The following is a 25,000-nucleotide window of genomic DNA, read 5'->3' as shown; positions in this document are numbered from 1 at the left end:
AAGAAGTGAAGCTCAGTGACAGACGGCTGTGATTACCTGCAGGTGCGGGATGCCTTTAAGAACTGGCCACACCCTTCTCACACTCTCTCACACACACACTCTGCAGATGCTTACCTGGTGGCAGGACATGCAGCTTACACTCCACCTACTCTTTTCCCCTGTTTAATCATTTAAAATTATATTTATTAATTTTTGATTTTGTGTTCTCATTATGTTACTTCCCTATGATCCAGGGTTGTAACAACATGCATACGCACATGCGCACACACACATGTGCACACTCACCTACACACACGCACGCACACGCACACACACACACACACACACACACACACACACACACACACACACACACACACACACACACACACACACACACACACACAAACACTTGTTCACCCATACTATAAAACACATGCCATGAGCTCTGATGTTGTCTCAAAGGTCAGGTGTGTTATCTGAACTTGAAGCTGAAACTCTGTCCTATGTTACTCCTCTGACTGAGACCAACAGAGACCCACTTTAAGCAGAAAACACCACAGACTCATGAACAGGACCACAACAGACATAACACAAGCTTTCAAATGTTTACACACATCTCCTGCAAATCCATATGCTGTCTGACTACCAGTCACTGCCTGTGGTAGAAAAGACTCTGAACTCGATGTTTATGGTTCCAGCCTAGGCTTGTCTGTATCTATGGGTTAATATATAACAGAGCTGAGCATACAGGATAATACGACTGCAATAAGGACACTGGCATTGACTCACATAGAATATTTGATCTCTTCTCTCTGTGATATGTAACCCACAGTACAAGTTCCTACCAATAACTGCATATACATATATACCTATAGATATACCTATACATCAAGTCATTCATTACTACACGTGAGCAATAATGTAATGGCTAAGTAATAATGTCAGCTTTTAGTAGGGCCCAGGTTAAAGAATACAGAGGTTTCCCTTGATAATGTCACTGAAAATCAGACACAGTGGATGTGCTGAGAGTGTGTACACTGGAGGTGTCATTCACAGCACAGACAGCTCTCTGTGTGTCTGCAGTAGGAATGAGATCAGAACAACATTTCTGTGGATAGTGGAGGAAAAACACTGACATGAAGCCTGTTTATGACTGTAAGTTAGAGCTCACTCATCCAGGTACTTTGACCTCTGATCCTCAAGACTAGGAGGCACTAAATAACTGTTTATTGGAGGACTGTTGTGAGACTGACCAATCAGCTCCCTGCTCCTCCAGATCCCTCCCTCTGACTCTCCTCTCCTGAAGGAGGAGGTGAAGCTCAGTGAAGGGCGGCTGCTGTGTTCCCCGTCACACCGTCACAAAACTGCTCCAGCAGGTCAGGTGAGAATCTAATTTAAAGACACTCAAACTGGACAGAGTTGTTTTCATAAAGACGTTGGAGAGGTGGCTATGCTTGCATACATCGGTTAAAACAACAAGAGGACTCAGAAACTGACTGGATTTGTCAAACTCCTGAAAGTGAAAGTAAAGTTTGGGGAAAAAGTTACAACGAGAGGGAAGCTAAAAACAGATTTATATTTAATCTTGGAAAATGTCTTCGAAGTTAGAGGAGGATTTATCCTGTCCTGTGTGCACTGACATCTTCAAGGACCCAGTTGTTCTCTCATGCAGTCACAGCTTCTGTAAAGTCTGTCTGCAGCAGTTCTGGGAAACCAAAGGATCCAGACAATGTCCAGTCTGCAGGAGGTTATCAAAGGCAAAGCCGCCAACCAACCTTGCATTAAAAAACCTGTGTGAGACATTTTTACAGGAGAGAGGTCAGAGAGGAGCACTCTGTAGTCTCCATGGCGACAAACTCAAGCTGTTTTGTCACGATGATCAGCAACTTGTGTGTCTGGTGTGCCGAGACTCAAAACTACACAGGAATAACAAATTCAGTCCCATTGCTGAAGCAGCAGTTGACCGTAAGGTAAGTTTGATAAAAATGTATGAAAAAGGTTTTGTATTGGATAATTAACAACAAGCTACAGCCTAATATTTAGTCCATCATTATGAACAATGATTTGCTCATCACAATATTCAAAATCCCTGTAGTTGCTGTTATTACTGTAACTCAACACTAGGTGGCAGCACCATTATTTCACTCCTTTGCACCCTCAAGAAGGCCATCCAAATATGTTCACAAACCTGAAACTGAAATGCATACATTTGTTGCTTGAGTGGTGGCAATCCATGTTCTGCCAAAGTTATATTTAACAATCTGACTCAGTATTGCTGTAGTCAAGAGGCTCACTTATGTGGAGACTTGATTTGTCTTTATTATTTTCACATTCCAGACTTATCATAAATATGCCAGCAAATGTTGGAATAGTCACCAAGACATATGAGGGGCGTCACAAATTGCTTTGTATGTAAAAGACTACTGTATTATTCTCTCTCTCTCTCTCTCTCTCTCTCTCTCTCTCTCTATCTCTCTCTTTCTCTTCTAGGAGGAGCTCAAGGTCAAAGTGGATCCCTTAAAGGAAAAGCTAAAGGCTTTTGAAAAAGTAAAACTCACCTATGATGAAACAGCAAAACACATTAAGGTGAGAGTCAGGAGTCAAGCATGAATAGAATATCTACAGACGTTGGAAGAAGCTTTTATGAAGTGTGTTAATCCAGAGGAATTCCCTAGTAGACACTTTCTCTGTTATTGACCTTATTCCAGACTCAGGCCCAGAACACAGAGAAGATGGTCAAGGAGGAGTTTGAGAAGCTTCACCAGTTTCTACGAGATGAAGAGGCAGCCAGGACAGCTTCACTGAGGGAGGAAGAGGAGCAGAAGAGTCAGATGATGAAGGGGAAGATTGAGAAGATGAGCAGAGAGATCTCATCTCTTTCAGACACAATCAGAGCCATAGAAGAGAAGATGAGAGCTGATGACATCACATTTCTACAAGTAAGAACCATCTACTGTCCTTATCATAGTGTGTGTATGTGTGTGTGTGTGTGTGTGTGTGTGTGTGTGTGTGTGTGTGTGTGTGTGTGTGTGTGTGTGCGTGTGTGCGTGTGTGTGTGTGTGTGTGTTTGTGTGTGTGTGTGTGTGTGTGTGTGTGTGTGTGTGTGTGTCTGTGTATCTTTGGTGTGAAAGGTGGTACTGCTGGTTTGAATGATTCAAATATGTGGTTTTATTGTGTTGATGTGACCCGCACACACTATGTTTGTTTACTTATGTTTGTGTCTGGCTGTGTCCATCTGTGTGCGTGTGTGTGTGTGTGTGTGTGTTTGTGAGTGAGTGTGTGTGTGTGTGTGTGTGTGTGTGTGTGTGTGTGTGTGTGTGTGTGTGTGTGTGTGTGTGTATATGTTTTAGGGTGCAGGTGGCAGTGAGGTAGAGTAGAGTTAGGGAATGTCACCTGAAGAGTCTGACACTTTGGAGGAAGAAACTGTTACTGACTTTCCAAATCACCTGTGGAGGAACTCAGCTCTGGCCAATCAGCATCATTCATATACAGCCACACTCAATCACACTCACTTACACTTAGACACACTCATACTCAGCCACAGATGACTGAAAATGTGTTTATCTGTGTCTTCCAATGTCCTCTGTGTGTAAAATGTAAAATGGTCATTGACAAAAGAAACAGGATGAATGAGGGACAGGGGCAACTGGAACTCTGATGATGTGCATGATGATGATGACATGTATCAGGTGCTGAACGTGAGAGTTTGTGTTAGGTGAAAATTCACTCAAGTTACCTCAGAACTCTGGAGTTGCATTTAAGTATATTTATTCAACAACAACAAGCTTGTCGGGCTCACCCACGTCCTGGCAGGCCAGAGAAACACGGGCTCGGGCTCACTCTCAGACCGCCGCAGAAGTTAGCATTCTCTGACGCCAAAACACTTTGTCAGCAGGGAGGGTCTCTGACATCCGTCGTCGTCTTACTATGCTTTCTGTCTTGAAAAGATGTCAGTTCGACCCTTCTTGTCACCTCTGGTCCAAACATACTCTAGCACATATGCAGACTAAATGGCACCTAATAATCTAAGTAACACACACACAGAAACACAGAAAAGCCATGTTCCTGCTTAAATAAGCATATGATTCATTGTCAGCAGGGATAATCACGTGGTGGGTGGTATAGGAGAGTAGGTTTGTCAGGGGACACAGGGTGTGTGTGTGTGTTTGTGTGTGTGTGTGTGTGTGTGTGTGTGTGTGTGTGTGTGTGTGTGTGTGTGTTTAAGTGTGTGTGTTTTGTTCAAAAAGCATGGGCAGCTCAACCACTGATGGATCCATGAGTAAATAAAGGTTTATTATGAGACATTTGCATACCAATCACGTTAAATACATTTATCCTTCATCATTTCACAGAACTACAAGAGCACAGTGGAAAGGTGAGTGATCTGCCTCCTGTCTCTCTCTTCTCTGTGGTTCTGAACCCAAACCCACAGCAGCACTGACTCCTGAATGTTATTCCAGAGCCCAGTGCACACTGCAGGATCCAGAGAGGGTTTCAGGAGCTCTGATCAATGTGGCAAAACACCTGGGCAACCTGAAGTACAGAATCTGGGAGAAGATGCAGGAGATTGTTCAATACAGTAAGTTAATATATCCCTTTCAAACACAACACACACATACATATACACACATACACACAGACAGACCAGGATGGACAGAGGGACGCAAGTTTATTTGTATTTCATACACAGAGGAAATTCAATGTGCTTAACATAAATAAGAAATATGAAGGCAAGTGAAAAGATCAAAAGAGCTGCCAAGCGGAAGGGGGAACTGGAGGAGAGCGGAAGTGATGAAGAGTGTGTAGACGCAGGTCTACGGGTGAAAAAGAAAATTAGTCAGAATTGTCAAGGATATTTCAGTTGAGTTTAAGAATTGATAAGGATACAGTAAAGCTAAAACAGAAGACATTGTTAAAGTGAGCAAAATGTAATTGAAAGAGTATTATTAAGGATGCTCCAGTGAACTGTATTTCCAGTGAACTGTATCGTTCTCCCGTGTCGATAAACAGAGGATTCAGAAAGATGGAGGGAAATGTGATTTTTTACTGCTATGGATGTGCCAGGGTGTGTGGTAATGCAGCCTGTTTTCATGCTTTTACAATAAGATACCGGTACGCCTAACACATTATCTTTAGTCGTGCATGACCAACGTTTTTTTGGGGGGTGCAGCGTATGTTTTTTTCCTCACTGACGGACTAAAGGAAATATAAGGAACTGTGTTGCTCCTGCCTGAACTCGGTTAGCTTACTTGTCTCACCCTACGGTTTTGAAAAGACTTTATATGGGACTGTATTCAAGACATTTATTTTGGGGAATGATAAATATTTGTTTTCCGTTCTGACAGGGTTGCTAAGAGTTTCTTTTCCTGGAGGTCAATCTTCTGAAATGTTCAAATGTGCTATACAGTTTTCACACCAAGAGTAATTAAGGGATCTCATTGGGTTGGTAAAGAATAAATAAAAGAAGAGTTGATTTTAATGTTTGTGTTATCCCCTAGTGTAGTGTATGAGCCATATCATTGGTGGGAGGGCTACACGCAATAGAGCCGTTAGACGTTAGAGCTGTTTTCAGAAAAAGGCCCCAAATAGCCCAAGTAGAGCAATAGCCTGAATAGAATCCTTGATAGAGCCTGATAGAGCCGTTTCCAGAGAAAGGACCTGAGATAGAGCTTAGCCCCAATAGAAGAGAGAGAGAGAGAGAGAGAGAGAGAGAGAGAGAGAGAGAGAGAGAAAGAGAGAGAGAGACATAGGGAGAGAGAGAAAGAAAGAGAGAGACAGGAAGAGAGAGGGAGAGAGAGAAAGAGAGAGAGAGAATGAGGGGGGAGAGAAAGAGGGATAGATAGAGAGAGAAGGGGGGGGGGTTCCTGCATTGATTTTACATGATAGATTCATATGGAGTGGAATAGATGATAAACCACTGTTCAGTTTCATTGAAAGCACATATGACATACACACACACACACACACACACACATACAAACACACAAAACATACACACAAATACAAACACACAAACATAGACACACACTCACATCTCCCCTACTAGACCTGACAGTGTCTCTGATTCTGTTCTCCTAAGACCAGCAGATACACACACACACACACACACACACAAACACACACACACACACACACACACACACACACACATACAAACACACACACACACACACACACATACACATAAACACACATACAAACAAGCACACACACACATACACACAAACACACATACAAACACACACAAACACTTCTCTCATAAGGCCAGCAGATACACAAACACACACCTGCTAGAACACGCAGTGTCTCTGGTTCTGTTCTCATGAGACCATACACACACACACACACACACACAACGCACACACACACACCACACTCACACACACACACCACACTCACACAAACACACACAACACACACACACACACAAACAACGCACACACACACCTACACACACACACACAACGCACACACACACCTACACACACACACACACCACACTCACACTCACACAAACACACACAACACACACACACACACACCTACACACACACACACGCACACACACACACCTACACACACAACACACACTCTAACACACACACACACACACACACACATACACACACAAACATACACACATACAACATACACACACACACACACACACACATTTACATACATACACCCAGAGGTCTAAAAAGTACTGAAATGTTGTACTCAAGTAAAAGTACAATTACTTTGATGAAATTTTACTTAAGTAAAAGTAAAATTACCCATCTAAAAATGTACTCAAGTAAAAGTAAAAAGTAGTTCATTTAAAATGTACTTTAAGTAAAAGTTACTTAGTTACTTTCAACAACTTGATCGGGGCCGCTCCTACATAGTGCAAAAAAGGACAAGGGGTCATAAATCCAATACAAAAACTAGTTATTTTTAATTAAAGGAAATCTTTAGAAATATAAGTGCAATGACATTAAACATGTCAAACATTAAACTGTCAACACAACATTTAAGAACTTTTGGGAGGACATGTCAAGACATGAACCACATGACAGCTAAAATAAAAAAGTTAAAATGCCGCTGCCCCACTATATTAAAACTTTGGTTACTTTACTTGTGTCCACCTTTAGAGCATTAGTCTACAAACTTCTTGTTGAGTTTGAGCAGCAGCTTTTCAAGGTGTGTAGAGTTCATCCGGGCTCGCTTTGCAGTAAACGGCAATCCAGCACAGCTGAAGAGTCACTCGCAGGCGGTCGAGGCAGGTAGGCCAGTATTGAGTTTCAGGGACAGTTTTTTGATATTCTGAAAGTTCAGCAGATCCATATTGACTGAGACACAGGCTAGGTTCCCTTCTAACTCCCCTGTACCTTCTGGACTTCATTGAGGAAAATAAATCATCTTCATCTGATGAATGTTGTCCAACTTGCTTCAGCCCCTACTATCCGGTCAAGATGTTGTCTGACATAGACTAGACCTGTAGAATGACAAACAACAATTCTGACAATTAAGTATTGAGCTGCCATCAAGAGTGCATCTTAACACAGAAATAGCTATAAATAGCTACTTGAGATGACAGACCTACAGTATATATACAGAATGATAACATTATTTTCTATTTCTACATGCATCACAATTCATAATCCTAAATTCTTGCTAACCGAGACCCCTGAGCATGAACATGAAAGACGTGCACGTTGCAAAGCCACCACATCGTGATAAATTCGAGATAACGACATACACATTGACATTGACTTGTCCAACTGTCTGACAACGATGGTGTGCGCATTCACATCGTTCCTGTTTCAGGGCATGGGAGGCAGCCAAATGATTAGCCTAATATCAGTTTATGCGGTGTATCTTATTGCTGATGACTGCTCTGCAGTTTTTAACACAATATGAGAGACTGAACATAATAATGCTATGACCTGAAACGAATGGAAGACAGGAATGGAATTATTATTAGTCTATTGGATGACGGCTGTTAACAGAAGGATGGGTACATGAGTGTATAGCTAGCCTAGCTAGCTAGCTATTTGACGTTAGCATACTCAGGGTGGTTGCAAGTGCTAGCCAAAATGAGGCTAAAAGTGCCATGACACGCATATTTTGCTTATTGTAGCAAAGCTAATAAACAACAAAAACGCTGTCTGAACTACTGATGGAAAGGGACAAATACTGTACTTACCAACACATGCTTGCGCAGATTTGAAGATTCATTTTTATAAGCAGAAAGTTCTGTCTGGCGGGGCAGGCACAGCTTACACTGCATTATATAGCTGTTGCCTCTTTTAGGTTGGAAGGCAAACTGCTTGCTGAGTTGTGGATACGGGGTTTCTTCATCTTCTTTAATTTTAACTTGCGGAAAGTTCGGTGCTTCAGCTTGTTGGTCGTCCGCAGCTTGTTGGTAGTCCGCACTATCATCTTCCTCCATCTCTATCTCTCGTGACTCGACACCGGCGGCTTGCATCGACTCTATCATCCTCCCTATGCAGCATCCACCACTGCAATGAGAATTGTCGTGCGCGATTCCCGCCTTTCGGTTTCCTTTCTTGAACTATGTTTTTTTTTTACTCAGTAACAGATGTAATTTCCAATGTAGCGAAGTACAATACTTCAGTCAAAATCTACTTAAGTAAAAGTAAAATTACCGATTTCAAAAACTACTTAAAAATTACAAAGTACACAAAAAAACTACTCAATTACAGTAACGTGAGTAAATGTAATTCGTTACTTTACACCTCTGCATACACTACACACACACACACACACACACACACACACACACACACAAAAACACACACACGCACTCACACACACACAAACATGCACACATATACACACACACACAAACACATCTCCCCTACTGCTTCTTCTCTCATAAGGCCAGCAGGCACACACACACACACACACACACACACACACACACACACACACACACACACACACACACACACACACACACACATACAACAAATCAACGTGATGCTTTGAAAACACACCAATTGCATTACCAATGAACATTAGGCTAACAAATACAACATGAACCTGATTTAACATGACCTACGGCATAAGCCACGCCCTCTTTTGGAACTCTATCCAAATCCAGACCCAAAGACAGATCATTGTGTTGGTTTAACAGATTAAAATACAGATACAGATAATGACCTCTAGTTTGTATATGTGTATGTATCTCTTTTTGTGTGCTCTTTCCACCTAAACCATTTGTGTTTCTCACTCTGCAGCTCCTGTGACTCTGGATCCCAACACTGCAAACCCACGACTCATCCTGTCTGAGGATCTGACCAGTGTGAGATGGGGTGATGAGAGACAGCAGCTTCCTGATAACCCAGAGAGATTTGATCATTATGTCAGTATCCTGTGCTCTGAGGGCTTTAACTCAGGGACTCACTGCTGGGATGTGGAGGTTGGAGAGATCACATGGTGGAGTGTGGGTGTGCTGACAGAGTCTCTCCAGAGGAAGGGAGACTTTTACTCTAAGAGTGGACTGTGGTGTTTGTGTTATAAAGATGGTAAATATGGAGCACGTTCTTCACCACAGCCCCTCACTCTCCTCACAGTGAAGCAGAAACTCCAGAGGATCAGAGTGCAGCTGGACTGGGACAGAGGAGAGCTGTCATTCTCTGACCCTGATAATAACACACATCTACACACTCACACACACACTTTCACTGAGAGAGTGTTTCCATACTTTAACACTGGCATATTTCCTCTGAAGATCTTACCAGTGAAGCCTTAGTGACAGCAGAGTTCCCCTACTAGAGGCCCAGCAGATAAACACACACACACACACACACACACCACACCAACACATACACACACACACACACACCACACACACACACACCCACATATACACACACCCACACACACCAGTGAATACTTCAGTAACACTAGAGCAGCACAGTTAGAGCTGATAGTGTCTCTGTCTGGACCAGGACTGATCTGTAGTAGGAGATAGTTAGAGCTGATGTTATGATGGTCAAGCATCGCGGAGACAGAGGCGAAACTGTTGCATTTTCTTACTTTTATTTTCCTTCAGGCTTTGGGGTGAACATACAGCATCAGATCAAAAGCATAGGCTTCTCTGCTGATTACTTCAGTAATAGAAAATGTATACAAAACTTTTAACTTCCCATATACAGTGGAATGGGCATAACTGTAGCCTAGGTGCATAGAGTTACAGCACTTCATTTAAACCTATTTACATTATGGAGCCACATACCTTTAGAAAATAAATCAAAACATTGCCTTCAGGCGGTTTCCGGGGACAGTCCCCGCTTTTTGTGGCCTGTCCCCGGCTGGAGCTGTCCCCGGTTTTCACTGTGACCAACAGACCCGGGATACAAATAAAAAAAAGAAAGAAAGAAAACAATGACCAAACGTTTAGTTGCGTAGCCTACACGCCACAGGCTCAAGCAAGCAAACCAGCCAGTAGCCAGGGGGACATGTTCTAGCTCAGAGCTCAAAGATGTTCTAGAATGCCCGTCTTTGTAGTATTTTGATTGGTGGAATAGACCTAATCAGAATGTTTGTAAACAAAGGTTGCCAAGGTACTTCCGGGTGGCTAACTGTCATCCTGTCAACAGTTGTTAGTATAGTAGCATAGCATAGTAGTTTATAGTTGTTCTGCCTCTAGGCATTTCATTTGAATTGTCGAATTTGTAAAAATTTCAGTTTCATCCAGACTTTTATTTTGACGTTGTAATTTTGAGCCGTGCAGGAAGTAGGCAGGTAAAATTGTTCAGAATAATGTAGAAACGGCAGGCTGACGGTCATTACACCGGAGAGATTCCTTATTACAGGTTGATTCCCCAGCAGAGGCATCGCTGTATCTTGTTATAACTAAGTTAATTTCATTGTTTAAAAACGTAGTTATAATGCTAAAAAAGGCAATGTTAAAACGTGGATGCTATTAGGAAATGTTAACAGTTAGCTTAACATGTGCTTTCTTTACTTCATGGAACTAGGTGACTTGGCTAATTGCAACATTTAGCTTTTTGTGTTCTAGTTTACTCTTTCACCCTTTGATCACTTGAATTTATTGTCGTGGATTCAGTACAATTTGAAGAATAAATCTGCAAACAAGAATACAAGACATTCTTCATCTTTATGAATATAAGAGAGTTTAGCTCGCTGTCTAGTTGAAGTTATCACACCTCAACGAGGACAGTACAATAGTAGTTAATTTACGAATCGATTAACGTCATGCCGAAGACGTGTTGTGTTTGGGGTTGTAATACCAGATGTACCAAGGAATGTAAAGAATTAGGTTTAGGCTTTTTTTCCGTTTTCCCACGGTAAAATCTAAATCGACCCAACAGAACATCTGGATACAGAGACTAAGACAGGTGGATAACGCTAGCACAGATCCAGCCTTAGTACGTTTACCGGGCGGTCTCGTTGCATCTAACGGTACCAAACTGTGGACAGGCTGGCAACCAACCACTCATGAACGGATTTGCGGAAGACATTTTCTCACAGGTCATTTATAAAACGTTTTTGTTGGGTTGCTGTTGGGTAGCATAACGGTAGCATATCGTGCAAGCTTGCTAGCGTGATAATGCTAGTCCCGTTGTTGTAAATAAACAAACCACAGACAGTGGCGTGATCTGGCTTGGCTATGATACGGTTACTTAATCTTTTTTTATAATGCAGGTCGGCCAAACCCTGATGCTGATCACATTGATTTTGCCCAATCACAACACCTGGGACCTGAGTTAGCTAACTCCAGTCCAATCACATCTGCTAAGAGAGCACAAACCCTCAAAACTGCTCATCTACAATACAATGACAAAGTTTTCAATACTGTCAATAAGATAGATAGATAAGTACTTTATTAATATCTGTATGGAAACATTCTTGTGTCCAGACAGATAGCTGGAAAGCTACAAACAGTCCTGAAAATTGTTCATCGTTAAGTTGGATATTGTAGCGATCTCAGTCGCTACGAGTTTGATACAATAAACCGTTACAATATGACCGTTACTCGCTAACAAATATCAACAGCAACGACATCGGGAACGTCTCTTTTTTCAGTTCACAAGATCATACTCATAAAACGTGTTGTTATCATATTCACAATTATGAATAAACGTGTTTGTAGCCTGGTTAAATTACATGGAAAATCCTGTTGGTTTGTTAAGGTTTACTATGGGCAGGGGCGACGTTAGCCACCCGGAAGTAAGTTATTTGTTGTTGTGACGTCACGTTGAATTGTCGTATATGCAGCGCGGTAGAATCTTTGCCCTTAGCTTCTACTTTTTTATTCAGAGGCAGGGGGACTGCCAATGGAAACTAGCCTTTTGGCTATAATTGGGTGCATTTACATTTATGATCGTACACTGTCCCTCTTGATCAAATAAACAAAAATTGAAATTGAAATTGAGAGAGATCGCGTCCATTCATTCATTCATTCAGCCAGCTAGCTCTGGCAAATCGAGTACAAGACAGGATAGCATTGGGATAGCCGATTAGCGAACAATGTTTATTGTAAGTGTCATTGTTTATCATCTATGTCATTTATTATTTAACCTATAATATGTATGTAGCCTATGATCTACAATTTACAACAATGTGAGTGTTAAGCAGCAGCTATCTGTCGGTCAGGTGTCAGCCACAGCTCTACTTGCTAACTAACTTTGTTAACTTTTTAACATTAGCAATGATACTAACTACAGTGAGTGTGAGTCTGTGTTTACACTGCACAGTAAATGCAACCCATTCACTCCCAAGGGACACAGATCAGGTGTGTGACATGCTGATATAAATCAGGAGCTGATGGAATCAGCTGGCTTCATATCTGAACTGTGCCCCATCCATACCTGGTGATAGATAGGATGTGAAATGGATATATGTGCATATTACAAACCACTTAAAGGTACAATAGGGGGCTCTTGTGTGGAACAAACCACTTAAAGGTACAATAGGGGGCTCTTGTGTGGAACAAACCACTTAAAGGTACAATAGGGGGCTCTTGTGTGGAACAAACCACTTAAAGGTACAATAGGGGGCTCTTGTGTGGAACAAACCACGTAAAGGTACAATAGGGGGCTCTTGTGTGGAACAAACCACTTAAAGGTACAATAGGGGGCTCTTGTGTGGAACAAACCACTTAAAGGTACAAAAAGGGGGCTCTTGTGTGCCGACCCTAGTGGAACACTGGATCCCACCGCTGCCACCAAATGTCAAAGGGTAACCGTGTCAAGGGTCTTTTAGGGTCAAAGGGTAACCGTGTCAAGGGTCTTTTAGGGTCGACACAAGAGGCAGCAGGGAAACAAAACTCTGTGTTTGGAAATGTATTTGTCCTCCACCAGGTGCATAATCCAAGAATGTGAAAAATATAAACAAAAAGACTGAGAATATAAATGGAAAGAAAAAAGACTTACAAAAAACTGTATATGTACAGTCAATAGCACAGTGTGGTACACAATGTCCCTAAACTGAGAAAGCACAAAGGTATCATCCTCACTCTTCTGAGGAAACCAGAGCAGAGCATAAATATAGCTCACCAACCAAACGCTCAGCACAAAAGCTCTCAGCACAGAAGCTTCCTAACCACTACCACACTGACCCTTAGCTGAACTCCCAGATATGGCCCATACCACCACAGGCCCACAGCACAGGGGTGATGTCATGTGGCAGAGGAAGTAGTCTTAAACAAAGTTAAAATGGTACGAATAATAATTTGAGAGAAAGTGGCACAAATATGCCGCACTGAACGACGATCTTGCAAGCTACCATACACTGCTGGCCTCCTTCTCATCCAGCATCACTGCTGCTAAGAACACCCCCCCCCCCCCTAAGGGCGCAACTGTCAATGGCTCATCATTTCCTTCTTTCATCCCTCTCAGCGAGAGTGAGGTCTCCAAAATCCTAACAGGTAGCCGTCCAACTACATGCCCGCTGGACCCCATCCCATCCAACATCCTTCAAGCCATATCGCCTGCCGTCTTACCGGCAATAACACAGGTGATTAATGCTTCATTTAATTCTTGAACATTTCCTTCTTCATTCAAAGTGGCTCGGGTAACACCGCTGCTCAAAAAGCCGTCTCTCGATCCCACTCAGGTGGAGAACTATCGGTCTACCGGTCTCACGCTCCTATCAAAAACCATTGAGAGGGCAGCTTCCAAACAGGTCACAGAGTTCCTATCAAGGAACAATCTCCTCGATCCAAACCAGTCTGGATTCAAAAGCGGTCACTCCACCGAAACGGCCCTGTTGTCTGTGACAGAGGCCTTGAAAACAGCTAGAGCAGCAGCTCAATCCTCAGCTCTCGTCCTGCTTGGCTTATCAGCTGCGTTTGATACAGTCAACCACCGCATCCTTCTGTCCATACTGTCAAGTATGGACTTTTCTGGCAAGGCGCACTCCTGGTTTGAATCATACCTCACTGGGCGCTCGTTCAATGTGTCATGGCAAGGTCAGCTGTCTGTTTCCTATCATTGCTATGCCGATGATACTCAACTGTTTCTGTCTTTCCCTCCTGAGGACACCACTGTCTTGGCGCGGATCTCGGACTGTCTTGCTGATATATCCACATTGATGAAAAATCACCACCGTCAGCTGAACCTGGCCAAAACGGAACTAATGGTCTTTCCAGCCAAACAGGCCATCCACCACAACATCAGCATCAATATTGACTCCTTATCTCTTGTTCCATCCAAAACAGCAAGAGACCTCGGGTCATTATTGATGACCAACTGACTTTCACGGACCACATTGCCTGTGTCTCTAGGTCCTGCCGCTTTGCGCTATTCAACATCCGCAAAATCAGGCCGTACCTAACCCAGTATGCCAACCAGCTGCCAACTCTTCAGAGAGCACTTCCCGTCCTAACTGGCACTTCGACTAGTGCGTAACTTGCAATTACAGCAGTTACATTTCTGCACCTCTTTTTCTTTTTTATTTCATTTTGTTATATTTCTTATGTGCTCGTAGCTTGACTATTCTCTCCCTTGTACGTCGCTTTGGACAAAAGCGTCTGCTAAATGACTAAATGTAAATGTTGAACAAAGTCAGGCATTCAAAATAATGACAACAATAGTTACAGGTCACATTCACTTTTCAAAACCTAACTACTTAATTCATTGATTTGTGAGGCACAAAATCATGTTTCTCGCGATTTTGATCAACAGTAAATGAATGAATGTGAAGTGAAATGTTTGGCGTGACGTAAGCAATAAGAGTGCACCCCTATGCTTCCACACACGCCAGCCAAGGTAAACCAGTTCAGAGAGTTATGTGGGGATGTACAATAAGGACTGTAGAAGTCTCCGTTTTGTTAAAAGTATTAAAAAAGTCCGTTGCGTCCGCCATTAGTATGCGGTGAGGACACACACAGGATCTGAACACACCAGACGCGTTTCTAAAAACGTGACGCTAGCAAAACCATTGTTTCCTATGGTACAGCGCGCCTTTCGTGTACGGATTTTATCCGCCGTGCGTGGCGTCTTTCTAGCGTTTTTTAGGTGCGCTTAAAAGTTGAAATATTATCAACTTTTTAGCGCAAGGCGCAGAGGCGCACTGCTCATCAATGTCACACTCGGCCCAGGCAGGTTGCGAAACGCAGCTCCGCTTCATAGGCGCCGGGTGAAGTAAACTATATGGCATAACAAGTAATTAAGTAATTTATACCTGTCAAACATCACTACAGTGAAAAGGTCCTCCCTTTCACTCGCTCTGTGAGTGTGTAGCTGAGCTGGCCAATCAGAATCCTCTTCAACCAAAGTCCCTCCCTCTGGCTTGCATCGACGTCATTAATCAAGGAAGTGGGGAACTGAGACGGACGGACTCCAGTGACTGGCTGTTTTTCAGCGAACTTTGAACAGGTACGAGTTCTCTGGTGTACTTTTACACTCAACAAACAAACCAACCATTCCGGTTTCAAATACATGAATATGAAGCTGACAGCCTTGTGACTTTAGTATGTTGTGTTTTCCTGTTCAGAGACTGACATGAATCTCAAACTGTAATCGTGTGTGAAAGTCAAAGCAAACTGTGTTAGCAGCCGTTGCAAAAGAGAGTCCACCGGTAACAAGACTATGGCTTCGAAACCGTTCTCTGAAGAGGATTTCTCTTGTCCTGTGTGCTGTGACATCTTCAAGGACCCTGTTGTCCTCTCATGCAGTCACAGTCTGTGTAAAGCCTGTCTGCAGCAGTTCTGGAAAACCAAAATATCCAGGGAATGTCCAGTCTGCAGGAGAATATCATCAATGGATCATCCCCCAGTCAGTCTAACATTAAAGAACCTGTGTGAGACCTTCTTACAGGAGAGAAGTCAGAGAACTTCAGCAGGGTCTGAGGTGCTCTGCAGTCTGCTGTGAGAAACTCAAGCTCTTCTGTCTGGACGATAAGCAGCCTGTGTGTGTGGTGTGTTGAGACTCAAAAACACACAAAAGTCACAACTTCAGTCCCATCGATGAGGCTGCACTAGATATTAAGGTAGGAATGCTCAGATGAGTTTAATAATGCTTACACATGATGTGCTCTATGAAGAATGAATTAGGAATTAAATATGCAGATACATGCCTCCATAACTACTTAATGTCAACACTAGAGTGCAAATCTTTACACCTGTGTTTACTGCAGTAGTTGTTACCCAGTAAAGTGTGTGTGTATTTCAGGAGGTACTCAAGATCAAACTGGAGCCCCTAAGAAATAAATTCAATACATTTGAAGAAGTTAAACTCATCTGTGACCTAACAGCAGCGCACATTAAGGTGAAATATGGACCAGATTAGACACGGGAGTTTTAATTTCAGCAACAAGAAAAATTACTTTTCTATTACTGTATGTGTGATCATCCAGACTCAGACCCAACACACAGAGGAGATGATCAAGGAGGAGTTTGAGAAGCTTCACCAGTTTCTACAAGATGAAGAGGCAGCCAGGATAGTTGCACTGAGGGAGGAAGAGGAGCAGAAGAGTCAGATGATGAAGGAGAAGATTCAGAAGATGAGCAGAGAGATGTCATCTCTTTCAGACACAATCAGAGCCATAGAAGAGGAGATGGAAGCTGATGACATCACAGTCCTGCAGGTAAGAACTGGTCCTGTTTTACTTTTTTCCTGTGTCTTTAACAGGAGTAAATAATTTCTGATTCCACAAATAAAATAAAAAGGATTTATACACTGTGGTATCATGAGAGGCTTTACCACTGAGCTGGGTGTAGGGCAGTGCGTAATTAACAGGACAGAGCAGGCAAAAGTGCTTTCAAACGAGGATCAGGTTTATTCACCAACACAAAGTCTTTCAGGAAGCAAACATAAAAGTTCTTCAAAGGCAAAAACATAGGCTTCATAAAGTTGCTCCTCACTTACATCCTGCCCACTGTAGTTGCAGTTTAAAGTTCCTCCGTCCAGGTCCTTCCCGGCTTGGGGCTAGCCTTCCCCCTTCCGGATGCGGCTTAGCAAGCGCTTCAGCAAGCGTTTCCACAACGGCTTCACCCGCACGTCAAGTGCTCTCTGTTCTCCCTTCTGGCTCTTCCTGCTCTCGTGGCTCGCTCTTTCGCAACAGGCACCACCTGTCTTAAATGCCCCTTCCATCAGGTGCCTTAAGCACCTACACCTGGTTGGGTGCTGCTGCATTCTGGGAGATGTAGTGCCACTGGCAGCCATCTTGTGGTGTGGCAGCCAGACCTCCACACGAACACCACACCCCTCTGCTACCTGGCCCACCGTGATGCCACAACACTACTAATAATATAGGGTTCCATGAATGGGTCAGTGGCTAAAAAGCTATGCATTATGTAAACAACACACTCAGGATTACAGGTTCTGTAGTAGTTTATAATAATCTGACAAACCAACACACTTAACCATAAAGACGGCAAGTAATACTGTTTTAGAAGTTCCTGTTTTTCATATTACTTGACATATTAATGAATGGTAGTGTTGAGATCTTGGAAGCATTACTGGCATTAATAGTTTGCTTAAGTTTCCTTTAAAGTAACAGTATGCCACAATTGTTGGTACCATCCTCAAATTCATTTTGATAGCATATGGTCATATGAAGGACAGATAAACACTTTCCCACTAGCCATCCAGGATATGCCCTATGTAGTTATGTGTACCGGGCTGGAACACCCTGCAAAAATGGAAGAAAAGCTTTCACAGCATGACATTGCCAGCTATACTGCCAAAAGACACCAGTTAGTGTGTTGGCAAGCTTTTATCAGTGTCAACTGGGCTATTGTTTGCAAGGTTTTTGCATGCCTTTAGATAGTTAGCTTGCTAGTTTTGGAACATAACTCCTTATTGCTAGCCTGACGATGTCATATTCATAATTCTAGTCAGAATATGAGTCTGATACTGCTCCATTGGGCTGTGATTATGGGGCGTGTTTCAACCGAACCAGGAAAAAAATGCCTTTTCACTCAATTGGATTAACGACATCGGGGCCAGCTGATAAATACAATTTTTACCGAATCCCGTAGGAAGGACGGCAAAAACATATTTTCGATCGACAAATGCCTTGATCGCGTTTCTCTGTTCCTCTTTCAAAATGAATGCGCTGTCGATGTCTTCTAAAACATCTCTATCTACACATATCTCAGCTCTCCAGCGGCAGCCATGTTTGTTTAAAACGAATTCAACCCAAGTGACGTGGTTGATTACGTTACGGTTGATCATCTGTCCATCATTGTATAAAGCCCGCCCTGACAATTTGATTGTTCTGATCAAGTTTTTGATCGGGCATAATTTCTCCCCAACGGAGCGATGCCAGACCGAACTTCCCAACCTAAAATTTTGTGGACAGAGCTAAGTCCGTCTGGCATCCAGGCTACCTTATTGCTGCTTTAAGTGGTTAATGTAGGATAATTAAATGTCAAGTGTTAATGCAATGTTTACATCTTTTGTTCTTTGGTGTTTTTCTAGAACTACAAAAGCACAGTGGAGAGGTGAGTGATCTGTCTCTTTCTTCTCGTAGGTTCTGAACCCAAACCCACAGCAGCACTGACTCCTGAATGTTATTTCAGAGCCCAGTGCACACTGCAGGATCCAGAGAGGGTTTCAGGAGCTCTGATCAATGTGGCAAAACACCTGGGCAACCTGAAGTTCAGAGTCTGGGAGAAGATGCAGGAGATTGTCCAATACAGTGAGTACTGACTGAAACAGACAGACACACACACACACACACACACACACACACACACACACACACACACACACACACACACACACACACACACACACACAGAGAGAAGGGGGCATGCATTGATTTTACATGATCAATGCATAGTAAAATGGATGATACACTACTGTTCAGTTTCATTGAAAGCTCATTTGACACACACACACTCACACACACATGCATGCAAACATTTCAACATATTTAAAATATAGGGAACACCCACTTTGAAATACATGCCACAGAGAAATGAACACACACATACACACTGTCACACACACTTTCACAGAGAGAGTGTTTCCATACTTAAACACTGGCATCTTTCCTCTGAAGATCTTACCAGTGAAGCCTGAGTGACAGCAGAGCTCCCCTAATACGTCTCTGCTTCTTATCTCATAAGACCATACACACACACGGACACCAATACACACACACGGACACCAATACACACACACGGACACCAATACACACACACGGACACCAATACACACACACGGACACCAATACACACACACACACATACACACACACATACACAACTCCCCAAATGCATCTCAAACATCCCTTCGTGACCATGTCTGCCCAGGCCCCCCCAGCAGTGGATAATACACAGCCACAACCACCAATAACGGCTGTGTTCAATTCAAAAACACCATACACACACAACCACCCGACTGCCAAGCAGATTACAGAAACTTTGGGTGAAATGATTTGCCAGGACCTCTTGCCCTACTCAATTGTTGAAAACACGGGTTTCTGTAAACTCCTAACTGTCACTGCACCATGCTACAGGGTACCCTCACGCATGCATTTCTCACGGACAGTTGGACCAAACCTGTACTGTGATGTTAAAGCAAAGGTGAGGAAATCCCTGTTAAGCATGGAGGGCGATGTGGTTCACTGTACCACAGACATTTGGACAAGTTGGGGGGTTCAGACCGTAACTTTGTTCAGTTAAAAATAAAAATAAAAAGTGAGATGAAAAGTACAGAATGAGGATGTGAACATAATAAATGAATATAATGAATCAGTTTGATGCTTTGAAAAACACAACAATTTCATTACCAATGAATATTAGGCTAAAAAATACAACATGTGCCTGATTTAACATGACTTCTGACATATGCCACGCCCACTTCTGGCCTTCTATCAGAATCCAGATACAAAGACAGATCATTTTGTTGGTTTAATAAAAAAAATACAGATACAGATAATGACCTCTAGTTTGTATATGTGTATGTATCTCTTTTTGTGTGCTCTTTCCACCTAAACCATTTGTGTTTCTCACTCTGCAGCTCCTGTGACTCTGGATCCCAACACTGCACACCCAGATCTCATCCTGTCTGAGGATCTGACCAGTGTGAGAGACAGCGATGAGTGGCAGCAGCTTCCTGATAACCCAGAGAGATTTGATGAGAAGGCCAGTGTCCTGGGCTCTGAGGGCTTTAACTCAGGGACTCACTGCTGGGATGTGGAGGTTGGAGAGAACACATGGTGGGTTGTTGGTGTGATGACAGAGTCTCTCCAGAGGAAGGGAGACTATACCTCCATGAGTGGATGGTGGTATGTGGGTTATGATGATGATGAATATGGAGCATATTCTCCACCACAGCCCTCCACTCGCCTCACAGTGAAGCAGAAACTCCAGAGGATCAGAGTGCAGCTGGACTGGGACAGAAGAAAACTGTCATTCTCTGACCCTGATAATAACACACATCTACACACTGTCACACACACTTTCACTGAGAGAGTGTTACCATACTTTAATGTTACCTGTAATCTCTCTCCTCTGAGGATGTTACCAGTGAGAGCTTCAGTGAAATTAGAGCAGCACAGCAAGAGATGATGTCACTTCCTTTTGTCAGGTTAATACTTACTTGTTCATGGTGTTAAAATGTTCATAAATTACCCATTCTGACTAATTGGTTGTATTGTAAGTTGCCTTAAGAAAATCCCACAGATGTCACATGATCTGAACTCTGTAAATATGGCAAATTGAAGCGCAAATATCTTTGACAGAAATGTATTGTAAAAGATATTCCTGAACAACTTACTTTTATTTTCTAAACCTATGCTGATGGTGATGCAACAAGTTTACAGAATTGACCGACCTGACAGAAATGCTAATAAACCTTTCTGAAGATTCAAGTAACTGTGATTATGACAGTTTGTAAACAATTATATATAATTTCAGATTTTAAGCCTCCTTTTAATGATGTACCACTCGTTTGTATCCAAAAGAAGGGAATAGGGTGTGGGTATGAGTCTCTCCAGAGGAAGGGAGTCTTTACCTCCATGAGTGGACGGTGGAGTGTTTATTATAAAGATGGTGAATATGGAGCACACTGCTAGGATGTGCACACCTGAGAACTTGTTTGTCCTGCTTTAGAATAATCATTAAAATATGTGATATTATTTGGATGATAAATGTAAAAGTTCATGTGTATCATGTGATACTCCATTATAGTCGTCCATGAATTCTCAGGGCCACTGTTCTGGGGTCAGACATGAGTGAGGGCTTTGGGCTATTCTGTGTGGCACCCTTTATTGGCACTTACAATATTTGTTTTTGTATTTATTTATTTATGTATTTTTTATGCAGTCCTGTAACACACTTCACTGACAATGACACTTTGCTGGCCTTTACAGTCAATTTACTGTACTGTGTTTCACTGTATTTGCACTCTTGGCAACAACCATTTCTATACTTTTGTAAAGTGTGTTGCCACCATACAATGTAGTACTGTAGTTTCACTAAAGTAATTTACAACATACTATACTGTACAATTCTGATTACTGTATATTTACAGTATTTACAGCCTATTGCACTATTTTTACAGAATCAACCCACTGGCCCACACTGGTGGCAGGGGGAGAATGTTCACTGCAGAACAGATTTGACCTTTTTACTGTATATTGAAACCTGTCATTTTGACAGTATCCAATGTAATGTGGAAAAATGAATCTTTGCCATTTTGTACACAGTAGAACAAATATAAAATCAATGGTGTTGACAGGTCCTTGTTTATAAAATATGTTATAGTATTTAGCAAAACAAAAACAGAACTACAATATTTTACTCTGTACATTTTTTTTTTCAGATTTCAAATACTTTCTGACAGTATATTCCCTAAGTAAGAGTGCTCAGTACAAAACCCAAATTTTAGTATGTTGTCAGTGGTAAAATAATCAATACTGCAATACTGAGTGTTGCACAAAAGTTGAAGTGATGGTTTTAAAGGTTGATATTGATAGCTGTAGTTTGAATTTTGTTATCCATTGTTAAATAAATGAGAAAACATACATTTTCAATTGAGCACAAATTGTAGGTTTTGATAGAAATGTTTGGTTTTGAGAAGGTGGTGTCATTCTGCAAACATCAAATAGTGTTTTGGTTATTTCATCTTCTGTTAAGGGCTGTGTGTGAGCTGTTTTGAAAAAGTAAACAGTGAATGGAAAAATGTGCCAAAGCAATCGAGAAAAACTGTAAAAAAAAAATAGGCGCCTTGAGACAATTTTATTATTTTGGTGCTATAACAATAAAATTGAATTGAATTGAGTTGAATTAAATATGAAATTCAGCTATATGCCTCAAGACCGCTCCCTCCCTGCTACATTTTCTGTGGTATGCTATAGTACCAAAAAGGTGTGCAGACTCTTCTCTTTCCCAGTACAGTAAGTGAAACAACAACACGTGAGACTACCTCTAGAAGTGTCCTAATGCTGATCCGTGGTGACATTTTATGAACTTCACAATTACAGTACTGCCACATTCTCCCTTGCCTTGAATCTTTAGCACATCTTATCCACCCCTAAAATTCCACATATCCCACAAATATTTCATGGCAAGCTGTCATGACACCAAAAACAAACATTTTGGATGGATGTGTTAAGTGTTTTGAGAAAGTGTACATGGTATTGAACCAAGTGTGAAAATGATTGGAATAAACTGTAAAGAGGATCTGGCCTGTTCTGTGTACTGTGAAATCTTCAAGGATCCATAGACCAGCAGACCAGTTCACCACCGACAGAATTTACAGTAGACAGCGCACCAGACTGCTTTCATTTTGTCCAGACTTCATGCACTTCTATCACTATTGCCTACAATGGTGACAGTTTATATGATGAGAGAGACGGCTTAATATCATTCTGAGCTGTTTTACGTCTGGAAATACACAGAGGAAAACTGTATCAAAAGCTACAAATTGTAAGCAAATGGGTTCACAGACGTAGCTGAACTCATTTAACTGTTAGCTGGCTAGCTAAACATGTTAACACCAAACCTCCACTCTCTCATATTGGTGACTGGCAGAAGTAACACAGTATATAAGGTAACACTCAGTATATAAATAAATACACAATAACTGAATTTATTAACAAAACTAATGTATTTATTATTATTATTATTATGCATTCACAATGAACTTATTCACAATCACTTATTTATTCTTATAATAACTATTGTAATAACGTATTATTTTTAATACAACAAAATCATTCACTTCACAGAAACAAGCCTTGCACAGGTCTCAGGATATGCATTATAATTTAAAACTACTGTTTTGTGGTATTGTATATGTAGGTGGCTGACTTGGCTGCCCTAAGTGTTTTTTTTACATGGGGTGTACTTTCAATGAGGCTTAGTATAGTTTATTTTGCAAGACAAGAGAGAGTACAAAGTGCTGTTCTTCAAACTTGTTCTATTCTCTGTAACTAATTAGTTTTAACCATACTTAAACCCTCTCTGAGGGGGCATTGCTATGTAGAATGCAAAGTAATGCCTTCATCAGCCTAGCCAGCTGACTGAAGCACTCATCTTACCCTACAAGGCCCCAGAATCTGGCTGGATACTTATCACAAAAGGACAACGAGATGTCGTTTTGGCGACTAACATTGCAGTTTTCAGTTCGGCCTGCAGCACTTGCTCTTGTTCGGTCTGTCCCTTAGTGATGTAATTTGATATTGCCTGAGTGCCCTTTTGTGCCTCGGCAGCACGGATATGTTTTTGAGACTTGACATGTTGACGCATTGCAAAAAGCATGACTATTATCAAGATGACTGTTCGATATGCATGGAAACTCTTCTGTCCAACAACTTCAACAAGTTAACAACTTAAATTTACAAACATATTTCACCTTCTTCAGTGGTACACCGACGTCGCCTTCTGCCATTCTCCCTTTCCCTTTCCCCTGCAGTTTCAACTTCGCGCGTCTATAGCCTGCGCAGAAAGGTCAACTGCGCAATAGGATGTAGGTTGGCAGATTGACAAATGGGTTAAAATGGTATAGTGTATTTATTGTGTAAGACATAATTGCGTTTCATACATGATCTGGCAACTTTAGAACATTGGACAAACATTTTGATTTGATTATTAATAAAATACGTTTGGACCTCGAAAAATACGGGAGATTACAGGGAGAAATGAAAAAACGGGAGGGGGGCATGAGATGGGTCAGAATACTGGAGAAACCCGGGAAAACGGGAGAGTTGGCATGTATGATAAATAAGTAAATAATACTGTTAACGACTCTTTACTGTCTAGAGGACTTCTGCACACACAGAGGGAGAGAGAGGGCGGTGTTTAGCAGAGAGTGTGAGAGAAGATGGGAGGAGCCAACACTGGTTATGAGGAAGTGAAGCTCAGTGACAGACGGCAGCTTTGTTCCACGTTACACCTCTACAAATGTTCTAGCGGTGAGAGTCTAATTTAAAAACACTCAAACTGGACATAGTTGTTTTCATAAAGACGTTGGAGAGGTTGCCATGCTTGCATACATCGGTTAAAACGACAAGAGGACTCAGAAACTGACTGGATTTTACAAACTCCTGAAAGTGAAAGTAAAGTGAAAGTAAACGAGAGGGA

The 25,000-nt window shown here is 41.9% G+C and overlaps 3 protein-coding genes across 3 annotated transcripts in view; all 3 read left to right on the top strand.

Annotated features, from left to right (window-relative positions):
• Positions 1–1,543: 1,543 nt before the first annotated feature.
• Positions 1,544–9,742, top strand: LOC116223452 (zinc-binding protein A33-like). Its single transcript, XM_031580172.2, has 6 exons — positions 1,544–1,952; positions 2,473–2,568; positions 2,736–2,921; positions 4,335–4,357; positions 4,443–4,561; positions 9,228–9,742. The coding sequence occupies exons 1-6, from the start codon at positions 1,575–1,577 to the stop codon at positions 9,740–9,742; spliced, it is 1,317 nt and encodes a 438-aa protein (XP_031436032.1). The 5' UTR covers positions 1,544–1,574.
• Positions 9,743–17,016: 7,274 nt separating this feature from the next.
• LOC116223451 (E3 ubiquitin-protein ligase TRIM69-like) lies at positions 17,017–21,652 on the top strand. The gene is made up of 4 exons (XM_031580163.1): positions 17,017–17,046; positions 18,993–19,104; positions 20,433–20,953; positions 21,605–21,652. Exons 1-4 carry the CDS (start codon positions 17,017–17,019, stop codon positions 21,650–21,652), a joined length of 711 nt encoding a protein of 236 aa, XP_031436023.1.
• Positions 21,653–24,639: 2,987 nt separating this feature from the next.
• Positions 24,640–25,000, top strand: part of LOC116223627 (E3 ubiquitin-protein ligase TRIM35-like) — an 8,897-nt gene continuing 8,536 nt past the window's right edge. Inside the window, exon 1 of the mRNA XM_042703229.1 lies at positions 24,640–25,000. This exon is cut by the window's right edge and continues 414 nt beyond it. The gene's annotated coding sequence lies outside the window, so the exon portion shown is untranslated.

This window comes from Clupea harengus, chromosome 2, assembly GCF_900700415.2.
Source record: "Clupea harengus chromosome 2, Ch_v2.0.2, whole genome shotgun sequence".
Lineage (NCBI taxonomy): Eukaryota > Metazoa > Chordata > Actinopteri > Clupeiformes > Clupeidae > Clupea > Clupea harengus.
Note: the sequence above shows the minus strand (reverse complement) of the source record. Positions and strands in the feature narration are given on the sequence as shown.